At 44.6% G+C, this 27643-nt stretch overlaps 1 protein-coding gene across 2 annotated transcripts in view; it reads right to left on the reverse strand.

Moving 5' to 3' along the window:
• Positions 1 to 27643, reverse strand: part of LOC109907080 (disco-interacting protein 2 homolog B-A) — an 88760-nt gene that overhangs the window by 22960 nt on the left and 38157 nt on the right. For both annotated transcript variants that reach the window (XM_031794669.1, XM_031794670.1), the window contains exons 2-17: positions 25361 to 25432; positions 21894 to 22064; positions 16746 to 16871; positions 12732 to 12947; positions 12339 to 12473; positions 11124 to 11243; positions 10202 to 10399; positions 9906 to 9997; positions 9120 to 9230; positions 8831 to 8954; positions 8284 to 8393; positions 3333 to 3435; positions 1162 to 1320; positions 743 to 862; positions 239 to 353; positions 4 to 143 (exon numbers count right to left, since the gene is read on the reverse strand). In XM_031794669.1, the coding sequence (XP_031650529.1) occupies positions 4 to 143; positions 239 to 353; positions 743 to 862; positions 1162 to 1320; positions 3333 to 3435; positions 8284 to 8393; positions 8831 to 8954; positions 9120 to 9230; positions 9906 to 9997; positions 10202 to 10399; positions 11124 to 11243; positions 12339 to 12473; positions 12732 to 12947; positions 16746 to 16871; positions 21894 to 22064; positions 25361 to 25432 (2112 nt within the window). The remainder of the gene's footprint in view (positions 1 to 3; positions 144 to 238; positions 354 to 742; positions 863 to 1161; positions 1321 to 3332; positions 3436 to 8283; positions 8394 to 8830; positions 8955 to 9119; positions 9231 to 9905; positions 9998 to 10201; positions 10400 to 11123; positions 11244 to 12338; positions 12474 to 12731; positions 12948 to 16745; positions 16872 to 21893; positions 22065 to 25360; positions 25433 to 27643) is intronic.

A 27643-nucleotide genomic window follows, 5' to 3' on the forward strand; every position in this document is an offset into this window, starting at 1 on the left:
TACCTCCAGGCATCACATGGCCTACGTCCTGTACAGTGAGGGCAGAGTTCTTGTCCTCTGTGTTGACCCTGATGACCCCATGACTCAGCCCGCCCATGGAGAGAATGGCCCTGGCAGGGAGGGCTGTACCCCGAGCACCAGGCCTGGAGGGGGAGTATCAGAAAGATCTCAGTGTATTGTATAAGAGAGAGAATCAGAGAAAGAGAGGGAAAGAGGTAGACATATGTATGTTGTTTACCTGCGTATAGCCACAGTGAGAGCTTCAGGAGAGGAGGCACAGGGGCAGATGACCTCCGGCTTTAACCCGTGAGACTGGAACACGTTGAGGAAGGCGTCGCACGACGACACAGACCCTGAAAGACAGCAGAAATACATAAGAATGTGTCAGCAATGTGTTTCCCTGTTAAGAATCAAACAGATTATATGAATCTAATTGACCGGATCAGATGTTTCTCTTGGAAGTTGTGTGCACTGCATCTAAAAATACATATCAGTGTACCAATAGAGGTGGGGCACTGATGAAGACTATGACAGGTCAATGCCAGGACAAACAATAGTTTGGGGAATAGATAAAGCAATCATGAGTGACGTCTGCTACCTATACATGACTCACAGGACAGGTTGATGTGTCTCTGGTCCGTGTGTGTGTGTGTGTCTGTGTGTGTGTGTGTGTGTCTGTGTGTGTGTGTCTGTGTGTGTGTGTGTGTGTGTGTGTGTGTGTGTGTGTGTGAGAATGACTCACAGGGGTTGGCTCCATCAGCTACTATGAGCATGCGTATGGAGGACAGGTTGGTGTCTCTCTGGTCCCTGTGAGCCATCATAGCCCAGTGGAGGTCACGACACTTCACCACAGCTACACGTGCTGCAGGGGAGAAAGAGGGACAGCTCAGGCTCACATCTCATCACCTCAACACATAGTGCTAATTCTAATCGCTAATAATATGGGTAATGTTCATTAGGCACGAAACTGAGAAGAAAAAGTCTGAAACAGGGAGGTAATATCATGTTCATTTGGACAACGTCTTAAAACGTTTTGCTACAATGTTTCCTAATGAACCCGACCCAGACTACCTTAATCAATAGCATGCTGTTTAGGATGCTAATGCGTGCTAGTGTCTATGCAGTTTTCAATATAAAAGTTATAGCTAACTGTAGCCTTACCTTTGTGTATGTGGACTCTTTGCACCCAGGACATGGGACAGGCCTTCATGACAGCGTAAGGTACAGTGATGGTGTGGATCCTGTTCATGACACTGGTTAGCACCCCATGCCACAAGCCCATGTCCTTCTTACAGTCAAGGACATTGACCAACGTTTCTCCTGAGAGAGCACACAAACATTTGAAATACTTTATTTCAATGCACATCACAGTCATAAAGGATTCAAACATTTGAAAGGTTACAGAAAAAGTATTTACTCAGCCACCAATTGTGCAAGTTCTCCCACTTAAAAAGACGAGAGAGGCCTGTAATGTTCATCATCGGTACACTTCAACTATGACAGACAAAATGAGAAAAAAAATCCAGAAAATCACATTGTAGGATTTTTTATGAATTTATTTGCAAATTATGGTGGAAAATAAGTATTTGGTCACCTACAAACAAGCAATATTTCTGGCTCTCACAGACCTGTAACTTCTCCTCTTCTTTAAGAGGCTCCTCTGTCCTCCACTCGTTATCTGTATTAATGGCACCTGTTTGAACTTGTTATCAGTATAAAAGACACCTGTCCACAACCTAAAACAGTCTCACTCCAAACTCCACTATGGCCAAGACCAAAGAGCTGTCAAAGGACACCAGAAACAAAATTGTAGACCTGCACCGGGCTGGGAAGACTGAATCTGCAATAGGTAAGCAGCTTGGTTTGAAGACATCAACTGTGGGAGCAATTATTAGGAAATGGAAGACATACAAGACCACTGATAATCTCCCTCGATCTGGGGCTCCACGCAAGATCTCACCCCGTGGGGTCAAAATTATCACAAGAATGGTGAGCAAAAATCCCAGAACCACACGGGGGGGACCTAGTGAATGACCTGCAGAGAGCTGGGACCAAAGTAACAAAGCCTACCATCAGTAACACACTACGCTGCCAGGGACTCAAATCCTGCAGTGCCAGACGTGTCCCCCTGCATAAGCCAGTACATGTCCAGGCCCGTCTGAAGTTTGCTAGAGAGCATTTGGATGATCCAGAAGTAGATTGGGAGAATGTCATATGGTCAGATGAAACCAAAATATAACTTTTTGGTAAAAACTCAACTCGTCGTGTTGAGGACAAAGAATGCTGAGTTTCATCCAAAGAACACCATACCTACTGTGAAGCATGGGGGTGGAAACATCATGCTTTGGGGCTGTTTTTCTGCAAAGGGACCAGGACGACTGATCCGTGTAAAGGAAAGAATGGGGCCATGTATCGTGAGATATTGAGTGAAAACCTTCTTCCATCTGCAAGGGCATTGAAGATGAAACGTGGCTGGGTCTTTCAGCATGACAATGATCCCAAACACACCACCCGGGCAACGAAGGAGTGGCTTCGTAAGAAGCATTTCAAGGTCCTGGAGTGGCCTAGCCAGTCTCCAGATCTCAACCCCATAGAAAATCTTTGGAGGGAGTTGAAAGTCCGTGTTGCCCAGCAACAGCCACAAAACATCACTGCTCTAGAGGAGATCTGCATGGAGGAATGGGCCAAAATATCAGCAACAGTGTGTGAAAACCTTGTGAAGACTTACAGAAAACATTTGACCTCTGTCATTGCCAACAAAGGGTATATAACAAAGTATTGAGGTAAACTTTGGTTATTGACCAAATACTTATTTTCCACAATCATTTGCAAATAAATTCATTAAAAATCCTACAATGTGATTTTCTGGATTTTGTTTCTCATTTTGTCTGTCATCATTGAAGTGTACCTATGATGAAAATTATAGGCCTCTCATCTTTTTAAGTGGGAGAACTTGCACAATTGGTGGCTGACTAAATACATTTTTGCCCCACTGTACATAGACACTTCAAGGATACCAACAGTACATTCTCCATATAGTGAGGTTACCACAGGACATGTAACAGCTTTATATCACATGATAGGTCTACAATATAGCTGATTTAACTGTGGACAAAGGCAACACTGTGTTCCAGGAACAGTCTGGTTGCCTGCCTGACTGTGGATTCCCCTCATGGGATCTAATGTTCTCTGAGACAAAGAGAGGCTAAAGTGCTCTTTGTCTAAAAGCTGATCTGAGTGAGTATATGTATATAAATATATATGAGAGAGAGCATGCGAGAGAGTGGCTATAGGAGGACGGGCTCAATGGTGTGTGTTAATCATGCACTTACCTTCACAGTAGTTGCAGGCCTGTGTCAGGGCTTGACAGTGTGTCAACAAGGCTATCTTAGACACGGCTACTCCCATCACCGTCCCCTCTTTACTGGCCTTGTACTGAGAGAACAGAACAACACAGAGGTAAAGAAATAAATGCAATCACAAAATAAATCAGCGATACTAGGGCTGTCCCCGACTAAAAACAAATCTTGGTCGACCAAGAGTCGTCTGCTCTTTCGACCAATCGATTTGCTGAAATTTTTATACACATTTTCCATGTGTTTTAATCAAATCAGCTATATTCACTGAGCTTGTCTGATGCTTTAAGCACACTGTTTGATTAAATAATTAAGACACACAAATGACGAGAGGGAGTCCGACTGCAATTGATTTGATTGCTCCGGGCCTGGCTCAAACTTGTTAAATAAAATTTTAAAAAGACAGCGAGTGACTGTGACTAGCACCCATTGTCTCGCTCTCCTCCCTGCTGCAGCGACCACCACAGAACATCAAAGTGCATCGCACTGTCCGTGTTAATGAAGCGGCAACATAATAAAATGCAATTTCTGACTGAAAAGTTGTTACCGAAACTCCTCATTTGTTTAGGTAAAACATCCCCCATCCCTCAACTCTTGCTCTCTTTACACATGTATGCATCACGTGGCCCATTTTTATTAGTATTTTTTCACCTTTATTCAACCAGGTAGGCTAGTTGAGAACAAGTTCTCATTAATAACTGCGACCTGGCCAAGACAAAGCAAAGCAGTGCGACACAAACAACACAGAGTTACACATGGAATAAACAAACATAAGTCAATAATACAATAGAAAAAGTATATATACAGTGTGTGCAAATGAGGTAGGATTAGGGAGGTAAGGCAATAAATAGGCCATAGTGGCTAAATAATTACAATATAGCAACTAAACACTGGAGTGATAGATATGCAGAAGATGAATGTGCAAGTAGATATACTGGGGTGCAAAGGAGCAAGATAAATAAATAAATACAGTATGGGGATGAGGTAGTTGGATGGGCTATTTACAGATGGGCTATGTACAGGTGCAGTGATCTGTGAGCTGTTCTGACAGCTGGTGCTTAAAGTTAGTGAGGGAGATATGAGTCTCCAGCTTCAGTGATTTTTGCAGTTTGTTCCAGTCGATGGCAGCAGAGAACTGGAAGGAAAGGCTGCCAAAGGAGGAATTGGCTTTGGGGATGGCCAGTGAAATATACCTGCTGTAGCGCGTGCTACGGGTGGGTGCTGCTATGGTGACCAGTGGGCCTGACTTATAGCATATCTAAATCAAATCAATAAATTGGTTATAAACTCTGAACCCCGTAACATGTGACAGCAAACTGGATGCAGAGGACGTGACAAACTGGAAATAGGAGAATGTTTACTGGTTGCTCAGGAGGTAAAGGAGAAGTTAGTTGGAAAATACTGCAGATCAAGAAAAATAAAGGTAAGGAGCAAACGCTGTGTGCATATTATGTTATTATTATTATTATTATTATTATTATTATGTGCCAAATAGGTGCTGTTAGATTAATGTCATTTTTCTGACCGTTTGGAACAATGTAAACAAAAGAAATGAGCGTTTTCTGAAATGGAGCAGTTTAGGCCTATTTATTGTTTATGCAAATTATTCAACAGTGGCTTTATTTTATTTTAATTAAATTCTTGATTGCATTTCAAATCATGAATGACTCGTATACTGTGTGATGACATTAATGAATTAGTGATAGATTGATACAGTAGCCTGTAGAAGTATTGAAATATAGTCCTAAGTAAGTTACGGTGTTAAGACTAAACAGAATGCGCTCTTAGGCCTACAGATCGATGGTGGTTATACAAGGCTGCTATACCCTGCCTACTAATGATGATGACATGACTTAATATAATAATGATGATAATAATAATAATAGTAATAAGAATGAGATCAAGGAAAAAGGAGGGTTATTATTATAACAATAATTCTCTTGACAATTTGGAAAAGTGTAAACACTAAATAAATTATAAATAATACCAGAGAATAATTAATTTTTTTATTTCACCTTTATTTATTTAACCAGGTAGGCTAGTTGAGAACAAGTTCTCATTTACAACTGCGACCTGGCCAAGATAAAGCAAAGCAGTGCGACAAAAAAAAACAGTTACACATGGGATAAACAAAAGTACAGTCAATAACAATAGAAAAATCTATATACAGTGTGTGCAAATGGAGTAAAGAGATAAGGCAATAAAAAGGCCATAGTGGCGAAGTAATTACAATTTAGCAAATTAACACAGGAGTGATAGACGTGCAGATAATGATGTGCAAGTAGATATGCTGGGGTGCAAAAGATCAAAAAAAGGCTAAAACAATTATGGGGATGAGGTAGATAGTTGGATGGGTTATTTACAGATGGGATATGAACAGCTGCAGCGATCGTTAAGCTGCTCAGATAGCTGATGCTTAAAGTTAGAGAGGGAGATATAAGACTCCTGCTACAGAGATTTATCAATTTGTTCCAGTAATTGGCGGCAGAGAAAAGGATGGAAAGGCGGCCAAAGGTGTTGGCTTTGGGAATGACCAGTGCGATATACCTGCTGGAGCGCATGCTACTTGTATGTTTGAGAAATGTGATTTATGAGAATTCTGTTGATTTGTATTTGGCGCCCTGCAATTTCTTTGGCTGTTGGGGAAAGGTTCCACTAGCGGAACGGGATTCCCGTTCCCCAGTCCTAGACAGGTTAAACAAACACTCATATAGGCAAGAGAATCAGGATCGGTCTTATTTCTGTAGATATAAGTGGATGATTTTTAAAGCCAGGCACATTTAACAGTTAGGTTATTGATTATAGACCTAATTAAGTTGAGGTTTCCCCTCTCCCGACTTTTCTTAGACAATAAAGGGCTGTTTTCTCGTCTCCTAACTCCGCGGCTGCCTTCACCACATTGTTCTCCACACCAATATGCTGGTTAACTTTGCTATTCAGCACAACATGGTCTAGGAAAAGGCGCCAATTCAACAGCGCACTGATACGTTTCAAAACCGGGGACACCTGAAGGCGACCCATTATCCAACACAGGAGAAAGAGCATTTGTCATAAAATAATCTTTTTACTTATCTTTTCACAATTTTTCTTACATAATATAACCAGAAGGAATTTCAGTAGCACATCAGACTGATGGACTGTGCCATCCCAACGGCCTACACAAAGCATCAGTCCACTCAGACAGGTGTCTTGTACACCATGATTACAGTGGTATCTCTATGCCACAAAATCTAAAAATACAAGAAATAAAAAGGGTAGAAATGTAATGTTTTAGGTCATTAAAATGTACTGAGACTGGATAATCCCTGTCGTTTCTCTAATTTAACTTTTATGTTCACTGATTCTGTTTGAGCGAACGAGAGGTTTTACCTACATAGCACAGCCCACATGGACATTTAATAATGCAGATAACATGGGTGGTGGAACACGTAATAATGTCATTTATTTGCAACTGTTTTCCTGTATGTGGGTGGCAGAAATATTCACACTTCATCATATTGTTGCACTGTGTGCAACCTCTGCATTTATAGCTGCCATTTGGAAGAGGACGTAAAAGAGCCTGGCTGATTTTCTTTTGTGGCTGGCAGTTGGCATTGATCAATTTATTGCGTAAATTGTGACCTCTCCTATATACAATAAATAAACCATGCCAGTGATTCCTGACAGCATCTCCCACTTTTCGCGAGTTCAAAGTATATGTAGTTGTGAACATTAGAGTGTTCTTTAGCAGTTTTTTTTGTCGTAGTTAATCTCGTGTTCCCCTTTCCACGTTAAAGATTCCAATTGATAAAGTGTTTTTAGCCACAAAATCAGCCAAAACCCCAATTCATATATTTGGGCACAGTCGATAGCGTACTGGACTTCGGTCTAGAATGTTGAGGGTTCGAAACCTGCTTCCTGCTTGTTTCATTACATTACTATGCCGGTCTCAGAGCAAATAGCCTGTCATTTTTCCAGTCTGTTGCATAGTTACAATGTGTAATCATTGATGTCCCAGGAGCGGTAAACACTGTTGAAGTCTACAATGAATGAGTTTGATACACCTGGTATTGGATATGGCTGAAAAAAAAAAACTTATAGTGATTTTCATAAATTTACTTTATGACAAAAAAAATATGCACAATCGTTAGTGTCTACATTAACTAACATATTTCTTTCAATTGTAAATGTTTTGCTTGACTCGTTATAACTACTTATATTTTCTTCCCCGTAATGTTTTGTCAGCCATCTTTGCTGAAGTCACCAGGGAAAAATGTGTCATTGGAACCACTCGATATGATTGGTCATATAAAAACCTTGGGACCCAAATGCATAATGAGTGCTCCATCTCCCCCTTGTGGTGGTCTGGAGCAATGAAGCCGTGACACTGGGTACCTCTAAGTCCCACGGTGTAAGATCACAACTTTTAAAGGAGGAACCACTGTAGATGTCTGTTTTTTGTTGTTGTTGTTGCTGCTCGACTAAAGAAATCTCGGTGGACCAACAGCCAGTCGACTAAAGAAATCTCGGTGGATCAACAGCCAGTCGACTAAAGAAATCTCGGTGGACCAACAGCCAGTCGACTAAAGAAATCTCGGTGGACCAACAGCCAGTCGACTAAAGAAATCTCGGTGGACCAACAGCCAGTCGACTAAAGAAATCTCGGTGGACCAACAGCCAGTCGACTAAAGAAATCTCGGTGGACCAATAGCCAGTCGACTAAAGAAATCTCGGTGGACCAACAGCCAGTCGACTAAAGAAATCTCGGTGGACCAACAGCCAGTCGACTAAAGAAATCTCGGTGGACCAACAGCCAGTCGACTAAATGGGGTCAGTGCTAAGCGATACACAAGTAAAAGAACACAAAAAAACAGACATACACAAAACGACAAACTTGTTTGTTTTTTTCTTCATAAAATACACACATAATGTTCAGGACATGTCTCACCTCGATATAAGCTGTGTCTGTGTTGGCGGTGGGGATGTGGGGCTGCCAGTCTTTAGATGGCTTGGTCAGGTACTTGGTGTCTGTCACAACCCACTTCATACGGGGCCAACCTGGGAGGCAGAACACCACCATCAGCATAATGTATACACAGGCCACTACTAGAAGTCAGTTTGATGACCAGACAAAGATCCAAAAGTTGTAGTTATTAAACGGTGGTATTAGGAACATTAGTGGGCATACATCTACCTACCCACATAACGTCTACCTACCCACATGACCACGGACGTCTACCTACCCACATGACGTCTACCTACCCACATGACGTCTACCTACCCACATGACGTCTACCTACCCACATGACGTCTACCTACCCACATGACGTCTACCTACCCACATGACGTCTACCTACCCACATGACGTCTACCTACCCACATGACGTCTACCTACCCACATGACCACGGACGTCTACCTACCCACATGACCACGGACATCTACCCATCCACAATATAATGGACATCTACCAGCAATACCAGCAGTATGTGCTAACCTTTGAACTGCATGATCTCTCCCTGGGGAGTCTTGGGCAGTCCTTTAAGACAGATCTCACTGGTCAGGGCGAGACCCACCCCACAGCTGCCCAATAGGAAGCCAATCTGAAGACTGCCTGCGTCCTGGGTTGTGAAACACAAATAAGCATTTGAAAAGGACAAAGGAAATCTAGATCATGACTTTCTAAATGCCACTGTATTTTGCTGTGTAATATCAAGGGATTTTATTATAGTTCATTAAATAGAATTTGAACCCAGATATGACTGAGTGGGTATTGAAGTCCATACCTGTCGAGACAGTGGCACCTCTATGGGTACAGGGATGACCTCTGCCAGGAGACAGCCATAGAAGGCCACCCAGAACATCGCAGGGTCAGTGTTAGGGTACACCAATGCCACCTAGGGGATAGACAGTACAGTTTCAGACACAGTACAGCATCGCACAATGGCAGGTTGGCATTTACTGGGATGACTCATGCACTGGAGGGAGCTCTGCAGAGTGGTCACAAGCTGGCACAGCCACAAAGCCATAAAATCTGATTTTAACCCTACCCTTAACCCCAACCTTAACCACACTGCTAACCCTAATGCCTAGCCTTAAATTAAGAACAAAAAAACGAATATTTGTTTTCATGAAATTTTACGATTTCACCACTTTTGACTTTGCAGCTGGCCCATCTAGCGTAAATCGCTCAGTTCTGCCTCCAGGGCAAGATTCATGACAATACACGTCAACCCGCATCACAATGGGGAATATCTTATATTGTTTATTGTGTTGTCTGTGCATTGCATGGAGAAGACACAGATCATGTTTTTAAATAAACATCAATCACTCAATGTGGTAAAGCGTGAAGGATAGAAGAGTGAAGGAAGTCATCTGTGTCTGTGTCATCCTGTCTGAATGGCTGTGTGTTGGTAAAGCGTGAAGGAGAGAAGAGTGGAGGAAGTTATCTGTGTCTGTGTCATCCTGTCTGAATGGCTGTGTGTTGGTAAAGCGTGAAGGAGAGAAGAGTGGAGGAAGTTCTGTGTGCCTGTGTCATCCCGTCTGAATGGCTGTGTGTTTTCACCATGTACCCTATCTCCAGGTCTCAGGACAGGTTCATTCTTCGTGCCCAGTTTGTTTAACAGAGTGTAGGCCAGCTTCAGACTGCGGCTCCACAGTTTACCTGAGACAGAGAGAGCGAGAAGAGCAATTTCTCAGAGGAGACTATTTGACCTCAGCTCTCCATAGATTGACTGAGAGGAGGGTGATCTTCTGAACTACAAAACATTAGTTATAAACTAAAGAAGTCCAATCTGAGACTGTGGGTTAGCCTGAAATGTCTCCCTATTCCGTCATATAGGGAGCCACGTCAGACGGTGAGACCTACCGTACGTCAGCGTGTAGAGGGGTTTCCCGGTAACGTCCAGGGTGGTGAGAGCAGGGCTCTTGGCCTGTGAAGCCCCCCAACGTGCCAGGGCAGCCTGCAGGGCCGGGGGCCAGTTACTGACCACCCCCAGGGGCTCCCCCTTCACTGGGATGATCTGACGGCCCTCTGGCCTGGGGGTGTTGGGGTCCGGCTGGGGTACTACGGAGAGGGGAGTAGGAGAAGATCACAGGGACGGGATGGATAGGAAAGAGGGATGGAAGGAGGAAAGAATAAGGCATGGGAGAAGAAAATGGGGAAGAAAAGGAAAGAGTATAAAAAAACAAGAGTAAAGTGGAGTTTTCTACTGGTTTAATGAAGACTAATAAAAAGAGACAAATATCTACTTTCCACTTACTACATCATTTTCAGGAATATACTTTAAATATAAATATCAAAAGTACATGGGAATTGCTAAAATGTACTTAAGTATCATAAGTAAAAGTATAAATCATTTCAACTTCATTATATTAAGTAAACCAGAAGGCTCAATTTGATTTATTTTTATTTTTATTGATGGATATTCAGGGGCAAACTCCAACACTCAGACACCATTTACAAACAAAGTGTTTGTGTTTAGTGAGTCCACCAGATCAGAGGCAGTAGGGATGACCAGGGATGTTCTCTTGATAAGTGTGTGAATTGGACCATTTTCCTGTCAAAATGTAACGAGTACTTTGGGTGTCAGGGAAAATGTATGGAGTAAAAAGTACATTATTTTCTATAGGAATGTAGTGAAGTAAAAAATAAAAGTTGCCAAAAATATAAATAGTAAAGTACAGATACCACAAAAAAAACTACTTAAGTAGTACTTTAAAGTACTTTTACACCTCTGGGAATGTTGGAATATTTTCTGAAGTACTGGAGTGGGTCCTTTGCATCTTACCCTCTACGATCTCCTCTGAGTCGTCCAGGAAGAAGTCACTGAGCGGAGGTCTCTTGGGCCGTTTCAGAGTGTTGAGTAGCTGCTGGATCTTAGTGGAAACACGGCTGTTTACTGGTACACCTGGACACGGAGGTAGAGGCAGGACAGAGGCAGGACCGAGGTAGAGGCAGGACCGAGGTAGAGGCAGGACCGAGGCAGGGAATTACACACATGATCATAGACAAGTGAGCATAGACACACACACTCAGTCACGATCATACAGAGACACAAACACAAGCATGCGCATAACTGCACACACACACACACACACACACACACACACACACACACAGTAAAGGGTCAACATGGCCTGTGCTTTGAAAGCAGCACAGGTAGATATAGTAGAACTAAACTTGGGGTCAAAAACAGAAGGGTATTTCTCTCTGTGAAGAGTAAACAAACAGACAGGACAGACGACTCCATCGCCCCTCCCCAGACCCCTCCCCCTCACAGTTGGATTCATATGACCTTTTCTGTTTCCTTTTGTAATGAAAGACATGACACGTACGACAGAAAAACAGATCACCCCAAAAAAGAACTAAATATAGAATGTTAGCAGCATTCTCAACACAACTGGAATGAGGATGAGATTCATTTAATGTTGTTTAGTCAATGTACCATTATCTCTGAGAAAAAACAGATCACATTCATTTAAAAACGTTCTGCAGTGTGTTGTACCAGCGTGATGCTGTTCTGCGGTGTGTTGTACCAGCGTGATGCTGTTCTGCGGTGTGTTGTACCAGCGTGATGCTGTTCTGCGGTGTGTTGTACCAGCGTGATGCTGTTCTGCGGTGTGTTGTACCAGCGTGATGCTGTTCTGCGGTGTGTTGTACCAGCGTGATGCTGTTCTGCGGTGTGTTGTACCAGCGTGATGCTGTTCTGCGGTGTGTTGTACCAGCGTGATGCTGTTCTGCGGTGTGTTGTACCAGCGTGATGCTGTTCTGCGGTGTGTTGTACCAGAGTGATGCTGTTCTGCGGTGTGTTGTACCAGCGTGATGCTGTTCTGCGGTGTGTTGTACCAGCGTGATGCTGTTCTGCGGTGTGTTGTACCAGCGTGATGCTGTTCTGCGGTGTGTTGTACCAGCGCGATGCTGTTCTGCAGTGTGTTCTACAAGCGTGTCGCTGTTCTGCGGTGTGTTATACAGTGTGTGTGTGTGTGTGTGTGCGCGCGCATACCGTCAGCGGTGGTATCCAGCATGCTGGTGCGGCTCTGTCCTCGGGGCATCCCCCTGGGCATAGCATTGGGGGGCAGGTCCACCCTTGAACGCCTCTCAGGGGTTGAGGATGTCACGTCTGGGGGGACACTGTTCTCTGGAGGAAAGAGGTGGAGAGGGGAGTTAGACACTCAGATGGTTGACTTTAGCTCTATTCTATAGGACACCTAAACCAGGGTAGTCGGTCATCCAAACCTGTGTATTTGCAGGATGTTAGGTGTGTGGGTTAACCTATGCATGCTTGGCTGTGTTTGTCTTACCTACGCGTGTGTGCGTTTGTAGGGTGTGTGTCTTACCCATGCACGTGCGGGTTGTGTGTGTGTGTGTGTGTTTGCAGAGTGTGTGTGTGTCGCACCTATGCGTGTGCTCGCCAGTATGTCGGCCAGCGCGGAAGTGGGGGTCTTATTCTCTCCGTGGGACAGGGTGGAGGAGGTGGAGGAGGAGGTGGAGGAGGAACTCTGCACTGAACGGTTGATCCAGTAGTCTGGGCTCTGGAGGCTCTGGGCCAGCACTGCACTCAGAGCTGCCTGGCGACGCAGGGAACCCTCGTCCTCAGATGCTGACGATGTGTCTGACAGGGAGACAGAACCACATTTGTGATGTGTGGTGAGATCAGTTGCGCAAAATAGCTGCCGTGGCACCCACCAGGTGTTTAGTTTATTCATTCAACCATTTAAAAAAACAAGCACACATAAAACGTAAAGCCATATATGCACATGAATAAAATCATCAAGGATAACACACAAAGTCTGGGACTTATTTCCATTGTGGTCCTTTTGAGACAAGATGACTAGACAAGATCCAACACAGTATGGCAGTGAAATAATAAAACAAAAACATAGAAGAAGATCTATCTCATCAAAAACATAGAAGAAGAACATCTATCTCATCAAAAACATAGAAGAAGAAGATCTATCTCATCAAAAACATAGAAGAAGAAGATCTATCTCATCAAAAACATAGAAGAAGAACATCTATCTCATCAAAAACATAGAAGAACATTATCTTATCAAAAACATAGAAGAAGAACATCTATCTCATCAAAAACATAGAAGAAGATCTATCTCATCAAAAACATAGAAGAAGAAGATCTATCTCATCAAAAACATAGAAGAAGAAGATCTATCTCATCAAAAACATAGAAGAAGAACATCTATCTCATCAAAAACATAGAAGAAGAAGATCTATCTCATCAAAAACATAGAAGAACATTATCTTATCAAAAACATAGAAGAACATCTATCGCAACAAAAACATAGAAGAACATCTATCTTATCAAAAACATAGAAGAAGAACATCTATCTCATCAAAAACATAGAAGAAGAACATTATCTTATCAAAAACATAGAAGAAGAACATCTATCTTATCAAAAACATAGAAGAACATCTCATCAAAAACATAGAAGAACATCTATCTCTTATCAAAAACATAGAAGAAGAAGATCTCTTATCAAAAACATAGAAGAACATCTATCTCATCAAAAACATAGAAGATCTCTCATCAAAAACATAGAAGAAGAACATCTATCTCAACAAAAACATAGAAGAAGAACATCTATCTCATCAAAAACATAGAAGAACATCTATCTCATCAAAAACATAGAAGAACATTATCTTATCAAAAACATAGAAGAAGAACATCTATCTCATCAAAAACATAGAAGAAGAACATCTCATCATTCCAGTTACATCATAGGGGTTATTCATATGGGCACAGAAGACATCAAATATATTTTAACTTTATTTTTAGAACTGCCCAGAGATGACGTTGTTTTTATAGGCAGAGGCAACTCATTCCATTCTGAGTCTCCAGTATACTAGACAGTACCTTTCCCAGGATTACTCCTGAACCTGTATAAGCACACCTCAGCAACACCTGATCTGGTGCTGTGATTGTGTGCATCACTTACACGAGGAAAATAATCACTTAGATATCTGGGCGCAGGACCATAAATACTCCTGTAAACCAAACCTAGTCTAATCTGGGACACCTTCAATAGCTTCAAAGCTGTGCCCTGATCCGCTTATTCTGGGCCATCTGGAGCTTCCCCTTCATACGTTTAGATAAGCCCCCAAACCAGGAAGTACTAGCATAGTCAAAATGGCATTGAATGAGGGCAGTGGCTAGCGCTTTCAAGGAGTCCTTATCAAGCAGCTTGGACTTTCAAGCCAAAAACTTAGTCCTGTCATTAACCTTCCCTAGCACCTTATTGGCCATACTCACACCTCCCAAGATTCCAACAAGGATACATCCCAAGTAGCTAACAGAGGTTTTAGTAGTCAGCACCTCACCCCCTAACTACACTCTGATTTCAGACGACCTACACAATTTAGGTCTGGATCCAAAAATAATTGCAGAGATCGCTTATTATCTCCAAGCCATTTGCTAATGTTAGTCAGCTCTGTGCTAAGTATGCTCTCCAACATAGTTTTACATTTGTGAGACACCAGAAGTGTAGAGTCATCCACATAAAGAAAAAAAGATGGCAAGAACAAGCATCTTTCAGATCATTAATATACAATAAAAACAGCAGAGGCCCAAGCACGCTCCCCTGCGGAACGCCACAACTCATTGGTTTTGCCTGAGACAGTGAACCATTAACCTCTACTACTTGCTCCCTTCCTGATAAATAGGACTTTACCCAGCCTAGAAGGCTGCTGCTTAACCCCAGTTCCTCCAGTTTGGAGATTAGGAGACAGTGGTTAACTGTATCAAAGGCCTTCTGTAGGTCAAGCAGTACCATTCCACAGAGATTTCCCTCGTCAATCTCTTTCCTGATGAAGTCAGTCAAGTAAAGTAGATATGAATCAGCGGAGTAGGTTTTTCTAAAATCCCGACTGAAAATTATACATTGGGTTACATTGTTAGTAAACAGTGGAACCCCCAGGTGGGTTACATTGTTAGTGAACAGGGAACAGTGGATCCCCCAGGTGGGCTACATTGTTAGTGAACGGGGAACAATGGATCCCCCAGGAGGGTTACATTGTTAGTGAACAGGGAACAGTGGATCCCCCAGGTGGGTTACATTGTTAGTGAACAGGGAATAGTGGAACCCCCAGGTGGGTTACATTGTTAGTAAACAGGGAACAGTGGATCCCCCAGGTGGGTTACATTGTTAGTGAACGGGGAACAGTGGATCCCCCAGGTGGGTTACATTGTTAGTGAACGGGGAACAGTGGATCCCCCAGGTGGGTTACATTGTTAGTGAACGGGGAACAGTGGAACCTCCTGTTGTAGGGTTAAAGCGGTGATAGCCCAACCCTGGTCCTGACAGGACGTGCAGGCTTTGTCCCGACTCACACCTAAACCAACTCATCAAAAGTTGTTACTGATCATCAAGACTGAGGACGCAGGTGTGTTAATGCTGGTCTGAAACTAAACCCTGAAATGTAGCTCTTCAGGACCAGGGTTAGTTATCAACCACCAGAGTACTACTCAAACATATACCTAGGGATTGACCACCACAGAGTACTACTCAAACATATAACTAGTTATCAAACACCACAGAGTACTACTCAAATATATACCTAGTTATCGACCACCACAGAGTACTACTCAAACATATGCCTAGGGATCGACCACCACAGAGTACTACTCAAACATAAAACTAGTTATCGACCCCCACAGAGTACTACTCAAATATATACCTAGTTATCGACCACCACAGAGTACTACTCAAACATATGCCTAGGGATCGACCACCACAGAGTACTACTCAAACATATACCTAGTTATCGACCACCACAGAGTACTACTCAAACATATAACTAGTTATCGACCACCACAGAGTACTACTCAAACATATGCCTAGGGATCGACCACCACAGAGTACTACTCAAACATATAACTAGTTATCGACCCCCACAGAGTACTACTCAAATATATACCTAGTTATCGACCACCACAGAGTACTACTCAAACATATGCCTAGGGATCGACCACCACAGAGTACTACTCAAACATATAACTAGTTATCGACCACCACAGAGTACTACTCAAATATATACCTAGTTATCGACCACCACAGAGTACTACTCAAACATATACCTAGTTATCGACCACCACAGAGTACTACTCAAATATATACCTAGTTATCGACCACCACAGAGTACTACTCAAACATATACCTAGTTATCGACCACCACAGAGTACTACTTAAACATATGCCTAGGGTTGAACAACTCCGGTAACTTTCTCAAAACTACATGGTTTCCCCAAAACTCCTGGTTGGAGGATTCCCAGATTTCCTGCTTATTACCTTGAAATTCCAGGAATCTTCCAAACCAGGATATCTGGAACATTTTGGGAAAGTTTGTGGAATTTTGAAATCCTACATAGAACATAGTTTCAACTCTATGATATAGTGACCTGGAGGGGTGCAGTCTTCTGCGGGTGACTGGACGAAGGCTGAGCGGCGCTTGGTGGGCATGGGCAGTGCCATCTTCTCCTCCTTGTGTTTGGCCAACGCTGCCTGTACTGCCTCCGTGTGGATATCTGACAGAGAGAGAGAGAGAGACAAAATGAGAACAGGAACAAGAGATTAGAAAGAGAGGGCAGACAGAAAAACAAGGATGGAGGAAAGGAACAGCAGGACAGTCACTGCACCAACTATTATCCACTAGACTCCTTGGTCACAATCAGAACCAAGCACAATCTCTAAGCCAGGCACCAGCCTCCACACACTCCTGCTGTGATGCCATGCATGATGGTAGAGATCTGTGTGCGTGCCCAGCGTGCATGTGTGGGTTCAGTGTGTGTGTGTCCAGTGTGTTCAGTGTGTATGTGTGTCCAGTGTGTGTGTGTGTTCAGTGTTATCAGCATCTGTGTGTCAGTGTGTGTTCAGTGTGCATGTGTGTGAGTGTGTGTGTTCAGCGCGTGTGTGTTCAGCATATGTGTGTGTTCAGCGTGTGTGTGTTCAGCGCGTGTGTGTTCAGCGCGTGTGTGTGTTCAGCGCGTGTGTGTGTTCAGCGTGTGTGTGTGTGTGTCCAGCGTGTGTGAGTGTGTCCAGCGTGTGTGAGTGTGTCCAGCGTGTGTGAGTGTGTCCAGCGTGTGTGAGTGTGTCCAGTGTGTGTGTAGGGCGTGTGTGTGTGTGTGTTCGGCGTGTGTGTGTGTGTGTTCGGCGTGTGTGTTCAGTGTGTGTGTGTAGCGTGTGTGTGTGTGTTCAGCGTGTGTGTGTGTGTGTAGCGTGTGTAGTGTGTGTGTGTAGCGTGTGTCCAGCGTGTGTGAGTGTGTCCAGCGTGTGTGAGTGTGTCCAGCGTGTGTGAGTGTGTCCAGCGTGTGTGAGTGTGTCCAGCGTGTGTGTAGGGCGTGTGTGTGTGTTCAGCATGTGTGTGTATTGAGCATGTGTGTTCAGCGTGTGTGTGTGTGTTCAGCGTGTGTGTGTGTGTTCAGTGTGTGTGTGTGTGTGTTCAGCGTGTGTTAGGCATGTGTGTTCAGTGTGTGTATTCCTTATTCAGTCTCCTTGGCGTGTAAACATCCTTGTTGTTGTTGGATGTCATTTCCTCTGTACACTATGGATCGTTTCCTGCTTAATGAATGGCCAGTTTTCTGAATCAGAATATGTTTCAAGTTATGGCACGTGCACAAGTACAGTAAAATGCCTTTCTTGCTAGCTCTGAACCCAACAAAACAGTCATCAATATCCATGTAGATCTAAAAATAACATGAAGTAGAATAAAAACACATAGAAATATAACATAAGAACCAGTTTTACAATGTGCAGGGACACTGGAGTGATGGAGGTAGATATGTATAGGGGTAAGGTGACAGGGATACTGGAGTGATGGAGGTAGATATGTATAGGGGTAAGGTGACAGGGACACTGGAGTGATGGAGGTAGATATGTATAGGGGTAAGGTGACAGGGACACTGGAGTGATGGAGGTAGATATGTATAGAGGTAAGGTGACAGGGACACTGGAGTGATGGAGGTAGATATGTATAGGGGTAAGGTGACAGGGACACTGGAGTGATGGAGGTAGATATGTATAGAGGTAAGGTGACAGGGACACTGGAGTGATGGAGGTAGATATGTATAGGGGTAAGGTGACAGGGACACTGGAGTGATGGAGGTAGATATGTATAGAGGTAAGGTGACAGGGACACTGGAGTGATGGAGGTAGATATGTATAGGGGTAAGGTGACAGGGACACTGGAGTGATGGAGGTAGATATGTATAGAGGTAAGGTGACAGGGACACTGGAGTGATGGAGGTAGATATGTATAGAGGTAAGGTGACAGGGATACTGGAGTGATGGAGGTAGATATGTATAGGGGTAAGGTGACAGGGACACTGGAGTGATGGAGGTAGATATGTATAGGGGTAAGGTGACAGGGACACTGGAGTGATGGAGGTAGATATGTATAGGGGTAAGGTGACAGGGACACTGGAGTGATGGAGATAGATATGTATAGAGGTAAGGTGACAGGGACACTGGAGTGATGGAGGTAGATATGTATAGAGGTAAGGTGACAGGGATACTGGAGTGATGGAGGTAGATATGTATAGAGGTAAGGTGACAGGGACACTGGAGTGATGGAGGTAGATATGTATAGAGGTAAGGTGACAGGGACACTGGAGTGATGGAGGTAGATATGTATAGAGGTAAGGTGACAGGGATACTGGAGTGATGGAGGTAGATATGTATAGGGGTAAGGTGACAGGGACACTGGAGTGATGGAGGTAGATATGTATAGAGGTAAGGTGACAGGGACACTGGAGTGATGGAGGTAGATATGTATAGAGGTAAGGTGACAGGGACACTGGAGTGATGGAGGTAGATATGTATAGGGGTAAGGTGACAGGGACACTGGAGTGATGGAGGTAGATATGTATAGGGGTAAGGTGACAGGCACACTGGAGTGATGGAGGTAGATATGTATAGGGGTAAGGTGACAGGGATACTGGAGTGATGGAGGTAGATATGTATAGGGGTAAGGTGACAGGGATACTGGAGTGATGGAGGTAGATATGTATAGGGGTAAGGTGACAGGGATACTGGAGTGATGGAGGTAGATATGTATAGGGGTAAGGTGACAGGGACACTGGAGTGATGGAGGTAGATATGTATAGAGGTAAGGTGACAGGGACACTGGAGTGATGGAGGTAGATATGTATAGAGGTAAGGTGACAGGGATACTGGAGTGATGGAGGTAGATATGTATAGGGGTAAGGTGACAGGGACACTGGAGTGATGGAGGTAGATATGTATAGAGGTAAGGTGACAGGGATACTGGAGTGATGGAGGTAGATATGTATAGAGGTAAGGTGACAGGGACACTGGAGTGATGGAGGTAGATATGTATAGGGGTAAGGTGACAGGGATACTGGAGTGATGGAGGTAGATATGTATAGAGGTAAGGTGACAGGGACACTGGAGTGATGGAGGTAGATATGTATAGAGGTAAGGTGACAGGGATACTGGAGTGATGGAGGTAGATATGTATAGAGGTAAGGTGACAGGGACACTGGAGTGATGGAGGTAGATATGTATAGGGGTAAGGTGACAGGGATACTGGAGTGATGGAGGTAGATATGTATAGAGGTAAGGTGACAGGGACACTGGAGTGATGGAGGTAGATATGTATAGAGGTAAGGTGACAGGGACACTGGAGTGATGGAGGTAGATATGTATAGAGGTAAGGTGACAGGGACACTGGAGTGATGGAGGTAGATATGTATAGAGGTAAGGTGACAGGGATACTGGAGTGATGGAGGTAGATATGTATAGGGGTAAGGTGACAGGGACACTGGAGTGATGGAGGTAGATATGTATAGAGGTAAGGTGACAGGGACACTGGAGTGATGGAGGTAGATATGTATAGGGGTAAGGTGACAGGGACACTGGAGTGATGGAGGTAGATATGTATAGGGGTAAGGTGACAGGGATACTGGAGTGATGGAGGTAGATATGTATAGGGGTAAGGTGACAGGGACACTGGAGTGATGGAGGTAGATATGTATAGGGGTAAGGTGACAGGGACACTGGAGTGATGGAGGTAGATATGTATAGAGGTAAGGTGACAGGGACACTGGAGTGATGGAGGTAGATATGTATAGGGGTAAGGTGACAGGGACACTGGAGTGATGGAGGTAGATATGTATAGGGGTAAGGTGACAGGGATACTGGAGTGATGGAGGTAGATATGTATAGGGGTAAGGTGACAGGGACACTGGAGTGATGGAGGTAGATATGTATAGAGGTAAGGTGACAGGGACACTGGAGTGATGGAGGTAGATATGTATAGGGGTAAGGTGACAGGGACACTGGAGTGATGGAGGTAGATATGTATAGAGGTAAGGTGACAGGGACACTGGAGTGATGGAGGTAGATATGTATAGGGGTAAGGTGACAGGGACACTGGAGTGATGGAGGTAGATATGTATAGGGGTAAGGTGACAGGGATACTGGAGTGATGGAGGTAGATATGTATAGGGGTAAGGTGACAGGGACACTGGAGTGATGGAGGTAGATATGTATAGGGGTAAGGTGACAGGGACACTGGAGTGATGGAGGTAGATATGTATAGGGGTAAGGTGACAGGGACACTGGAGTGATGGAGGTAGATATGTATAGGGGTAAGGTGACAGGGATACTGGAGTGATGGAGGTAGATATGTATAGGGGTAAGGTGACAGGGACACTGGAGTGATGGAGGTAGATATGTATAGGGGTAAGGTGACAGGGACACTGGAGTGATGGAGGTAGATATGTATAGGGGTAAGGTGACAGGGATACTGGAGTGATGGAGGTAGATATGTATAGGGGTAAGGTGACAGGGATACTGGAGTGATGGAGGTAGATATGTATAGGGGTAAGGTGACAGGGACACTGGAGTGATGGAGGTAGATATGTATAGGGGTAAGGTGACAGGGATACTGGAGTGATGGAGGTAGATATGTATAGGGGTAAGGTGACAGGGACACTGGAGTGATGGAGGTAGATATGTATAGGGGTAAGGTGACAGGGACACTGGAGTGATGGAGGTAGATATGTATAGGGGTAAGGTGACAGGGACACTGGAGTGATGGAGGTAGATATGTATAGGGGTAAGGTGACAGGGATACTGGAGTGATGGAGGTAGATATGTATAGGGGTAAGGTGACAGGGACACTGGAGTGATGGAGGTAGATATGTATAGGGGTAAGGTGACAGGGACACTGGAGTGATGGAGGTAGATATGTATAGGGGTAAGGTGACAGGGATACTGGAGTGATGGAGGTAGATATGTATAGGGGTAAGGTGACAGGGATACTGGAGTGATGGAGGTAGATATGTATAGGGGTAAGGTGACAGGGACACTGGAGTGATGGAGGTAGATATGTATAGGGGTAAGGTGACAGGGACACTGGAGTGATGGAGGTAGATATGTATAGGGGTAAGGTGACAGGGATACTGGAGTGATGGAGGTAGATATGTATAGGGGTAAGGTGACAGGGATACTGGAGTGATGGAGGTAGATACAGTGAGCTCCAAAAGGGTTGTATGAATGTACAATGTGTGTATGTCTCTGTGTACCTGATCTGTAACGGTCGTCCCTGGTCCCACCGCTGCGGTTTCTACGCCCCCCAGAGGAAGACGAGGGGCCAGGGGCCTCAGGACTGGCAGGGCTACAGTCACGGCTGGGTTCACCACTGGATGGGCCAGAGGACGCCTGCTGCTGGATGTCTGGGAGAGCCAGTACCACACCTGGACAGAGAGAGAGGATGGTCAGCACCTGGCTCTAACACACACACACACACACACACAGAGATGAAAGCTCCGAGGCGCAGACAGAACAAGCAGGAGGTGACCTTTCAGGTTCAAAGCATTCAAATGCCAGCTCTGACGACCAGAGCACATCACCAACGTTCCACATCGCCAACGTTCCACACGGAAGCAACATCAGATGGTGCCACACCTTGAGAAGCTTGGGATTTTCCTGGAGTCATTTTCCAGGTAGTTAAGCAACCGTTTGATATGTAATGCACTAGAGCAGGGTTCCCCAGTAGACAGGAGTTTATTTGGCCACACCACAAATTGACACACAGTGGACATGGACATCCTCCAGTGGTAGACTGTTGGCTGACTCAGGGCTTTCCATGTCCATCCTACAGTGGTAGACTGTTGGCTGACTCAGGGCTTTCTATGGACATCCTCCAGTGGTAGACTGTTGGCTGACTCAGGGCTTTCCATGTCCATCCTCCAGTGGTAGACTGTTGGCTGACTCAGGGCTTTCTATGGACATCCTCCAGTGGTAGTCTGTTGGCTGACTCAGGGCTTTCCATGGACATCCTCCAGTGGTAGTCTGTTGGCTGACTCAGGGCTTTCCATGGGCACTGACTGGAACTGACCAGATTAGAGCAAGAGGGGTAACAATGGTACGCTACACCCCAGCTAGTGACTAACTACCATACCTATAAATTTGAAGTTTGAAGTGAATGGTGTTCAAGGAACACTAGGCTAGTTGCATTTAATACACGTTTGAGTGTGTCATTGTAAACAAGAATGATGACGCTGTTACTTCATCCACCACCAGAGTGCAGCAGAGAGCCATGAACACTCCCATCGCCACTGGAACAGACAGAGGGAGGTCGAAAAGATTTAGGAAAACAATCACGTCCACTGTCACCTTAATGGATGGGGGGGGGGGATCAGTACAGTTAGGCCTACACACTATTTGTGGAACAGTTTTGGTTTCTGTGTGCATTCTTTCCCCATAAAAATGACTTTTAAGTCTTTATTGAAGACTCATCTCTTCAGTGGGTCATATGATTGAGTGTAGTCTGGCCCAGGAGTGTGAAGGTGAATGGAAAGGCACTGGAGCAACGAACCCCCCTTGCTGTCTCTGCCTGGCAGGTTCCCCTCTCTCCACTGGGATTCTCTGCCTCTAACCCTATCACAGGGGCTGAGTCACAGGCTTACTGGTGCTCTTCCATTCCGTCCCTAGGAGGGGTGCGTCACTTGAGTGGGTTGAGTCACTGACGTGATCTTCCTGTCTGGGTTGGTGCCCCCCCTTGGGTTGTGCCGTGGAGATCTTTGTGGGATATACTCTGCCTTGTCTCAGGATGGTAAGTTGGTGGTTGAAGATATCCCTCCAGTGGTGTGGGGGCTGTGCTTTGGCAAAGTGGGTGGGGTTATATCCTGCCTGTTTGGCAATGTCTGGGGGCATCGTCGGATGGGGCCACAGTGTCTCCTGACCCCTCCTGTCTCAGCCTCCAGTATTTATGCTGCAGTAATTTATATGTTGGGGGGCTAGGGTCAGTCTGTTATATCTGGAGTATTTCTCCTGTCTTATCCGGTGTCCTGTGTGAATTTAAGTATGCTCTCTAATTCTCTCTCTCGGAGGACCTGAGCCCTAGGACCATGCCTCAGAACTACCAGGCCCGATGACTCCTTGCTGTCCCCAGTCCACATGGCCGTGCTGCTGCTCCAGTTTCAACTGTTCTGCCTGCGGCTATGGAACCCTGGCCTGTTCACCGGACATGCTACCTGTCCCAGACCTGCTGTTTTCAACTCTCTAGAGACAGCAGGTGCGGTAGAGATACTCTGAATGATCGGCTATGAAAAACTGACATTTACTCCTGAGGTGCTGACCTGTTGCACCCTCGACAACCACTGTGATTATTATTATTTGACCCTGCTGGTCATCTATGAACATCTTGGCCATGTACTGTTATAATCTCCACCCGGCACAGCCAGAAGAGGACTGGCCACCCCTCAAAGCCTGGTTCCTCTCCAGGTTTCTTCCTAGGTTCTGGCCTTTCTAGGGAGTTTTTCCTAGCCACTGTGCTTCTACACCTGCATTGCTTGCTGTTTGGGGATTTAGGCTGGGTTTCTGTACAGCACTTTGAGATATAAGCTGACATAAGAACAGCTTTATAAATAAATTGGATTTGACTTGTTGGTGCAAAACTGACATAGTTGATGAGCTTGGTCATTGCCGTCAGTTCAATTGAAAAGGCATGTGTTGGAGTCTGGGGTTAGGCTGAAAACTCTATGCTTCTATGTCACCTGCCCCAGTAAGGAGACACATGGATTATAAATGTCAAGAGGAGTCAGAGTAGAAGGAAGGGAGAAGAGGAGAAGGAATAGGAGAAGGAAGAGGGAACATGAGAAGTAGAGAGAAGGAAGAGAAGAGAAGAAGTAGAGAGAAGGAAGAGGAGAAGTAGAGAGAAGAGGAGAGAGAAGTAGAGAGAAGAGGAGAAGTAGAGCGAAGAGGAGAAGTAGAGAGAAGGAAGAGGAGAAGTAGAGAGAAGAGAGAGAAGTAGAGAGAAGAGAGAGAAGTAGAGAGGAGAGAAGAGAAGAGGAGAAGTAGAGCGAAGAGGAGAAGTAGAGAGAAGAAGGAAGAGGAGAAAGAAGAGAAGTAGAGAGAAGAGGAGAAAGAAGAGAAGTAGAGAGAAGAGGAGAAAGAAGAGAAGTAGAGAGAAGAGGAGAAAGAAGAGAAGTAGAGAGAAGAGGAGAAGTAGAGAGAAGAAGGAAGAGGAGAAAGAAGAGAAGTAGAGAGAAGAGGAGAAGAACTCGAGAGGAGAGAAGAGTAGAAGTCGAGAGAAGAAGTCGAGAGAAGAATGAAAAGGAGAAGTCGAGAGAAGAGAAGTCGAGAGAAGAAGTCGAGAGAAAAGGGAAGAGGAGAAAGAAGAGGAGAAAGAAGAGAAGAAGTAGAGAGAAGAAGGAAGAGGAGAGAAGTGAAAGATGAGAAGGGGAAGGAATAAGACGGAAAGAATAAGAGATGGAAAAAGTACAAACTGGTGATCTGAGGGAGGAAGAGGAATATGAAAGGAGAAAGAAGGGGAGGAAGAAATGTGTCTTACTGGTGATCTGAGGGAGGAAGAGGAATATGAAAGGAGAAATAAGAGGAGGAAGAAATGTGTCTTACTGGTGATCTGAGGGAGGAAGGGGAATATGAAAGGAGAAAGAAGAGGAGGAAGAAATGTGTCTTACTGGTGATCTGAGGGAGGAAGGGGAATATGAAAGGAGAAAGAAGAGGAGGAAGAAATGTGTCTTACTGGTGATCTGAGGGAGGAAGGGGCCCAGCAGCTTGGCTCGTTTCTTCTCATAGCCCTTCTGTGTGATGTCACCTAGCAGAGAAGAAGAGAAGACGATACACACACATTAGTCAGTCACCACATTAACACTACCAACAATCAACAAGACACACACAGTCACCAGTCAGTCACCACATTAACACCACTATTAATCAACAAGACAGTCACCACATTAACACTACTATCAATCAACACATTAACACTACTATCAATCAACACATTAACACTACTATCAATCAACACATTAACACTACTATCAATCAACAAGACAGTCACCACATTAACACTACTATCAATCAACAAGACAGTCACCATTATAAAACTACTATCAATCAACAAGACAGTCACCACACTAACACCACCATCAATCAACAAGACACAGTCACCACATTAACACTACTATCAAATCAACACATTAACACTACTATCAATCAACAAGACAGTCACCACATTAACACTACTATCAATCAACAAGACACACAGTCACCAGTCAGTCACCACATTAACACCACCATCAATCAACAAGACATAGTCACCAGTCAGTCACCACACTAACACCACCATCAATCAACAAGACACAGTCACCACATTAACACTATCAAATCAACACATTAACACTACTATCAATCAACAAGACAGTCACCACACTAACACTACTATCAATCAACAAGACAGTCACCACATTAACACTACTATCAATCAACAAGACAGTCACCACATTAACACTACTATCAATCAACAAGACAGTCACCATTATAAAACTACTATCAATCAACAAGACAGTCACCACATTAACACTACTATCAATCAACAAGACAGTCACCACATTAACACTACTATCAATCAACAAGACAGTCACCACATTAACACTACTATCAATCAACAAGACAGTCACCACATTAACACTACTATCAATCAACAAGACAGTCACCACATTAACACTACTATCAATCAACAAGACAGTCACCACATTAACACTACTATCAATCAACAAGACAGTCACCACATTAACACTATCAAATCAACACATTAACACTACTATCAATCAACAAGACAGTCACCATTATAAAACTACTATCAATCAACAAGACAGTCACCACATTAACACTACTATCAATCAACAAGACAGTCACCACATTAACACTACTATCAATCAACAAGACAGTCACCACATTAACACTACTATCAATCAACAAGACAGTCACCATTATAAAACTACTATCAATCAACAAGACAGTCACCACACTAACACCACCATCAATCAACAAGACATAGTCACCAGTCAGTCACCACACTAACACTACTATCAATCAACAAGACAGTCACCACATTAACACTACTATCAATCAACAAGACATACAGTCACCACATTAACACTACTATCAATCAACAAGACACAGTCACCACATTAACACTACCAACAATCAACAAGACAGTCACCAGTCAGTCACCACATTAACACTACTATCAATCAAGACATAGGACCTGGAGACGAACTAGATAGAACACCAACTCTAAAGTCTGTCTAGTCATCACACTAACATCACACTCCCCCTGTATTGTTCCTGCTTCACTGACAGGGATAGACATGAAATGAGAAGGGAGACAGAGGACATCGTGTATAGAAGTGTAGGGGCCGGGAATCCACCCCACGTAGGGACTGCGAATCCACCCCACTTAGGGACTGCGAATCCACCCCACGTAGGGACTGCGAATCCACCCCACGTAGGGACTGCGAATCCACCCCACGTAGGGACTGCGAATCCACCCCACGTAGGGACTGCGAATCCACCCCACGTAGGGACTGCGAATCCACCCCACGTAGGGACTGCGAATCCACCCCACGTAGGGACTGCGAATCCACCCCACGTAGGGACTGCGAATCCACCCCACGTAGGGACTGCGAATCCACCCCACGTAGGGACTGCGAATCCACCCCACGTAGGGACTGCGAATCCACCCCACGTAGGGACTGCGAATCCACCCCACGTAGGGACTGCGAATCCACCCCACGTAGGGACTGCGAATCCACCCCACGTAGGGACTGCGAATCCACCCCACGTAGGGACTGCGAATCCACCCCACGTAGGGACTGCGAATCCACCCCACGTAGGGACTGTGAATCCACCCCACGTAGGCGGGGGACTGCACCCCACGTAGGGACTGTGAATCCACCCCACGTAGGCGGGGGACTGCACCCCACGTAGGGACTGTGAATCCACCCCACGTAGGCAGGGGACTGCA

Source organism: Oncorhynchus kisutch, linkage group LG17 (genome assembly GCF_002021735.2).
Source record: "Oncorhynchus kisutch isolate 150728-3 linkage group LG17, Okis_V2, whole genome shotgun sequence".
Taxonomy (NCBI): domain Eukaryota; kingdom Metazoa; phylum Chordata; class Actinopteri; order Salmoniformes; family Salmonidae; genus Oncorhynchus; species Oncorhynchus kisutch.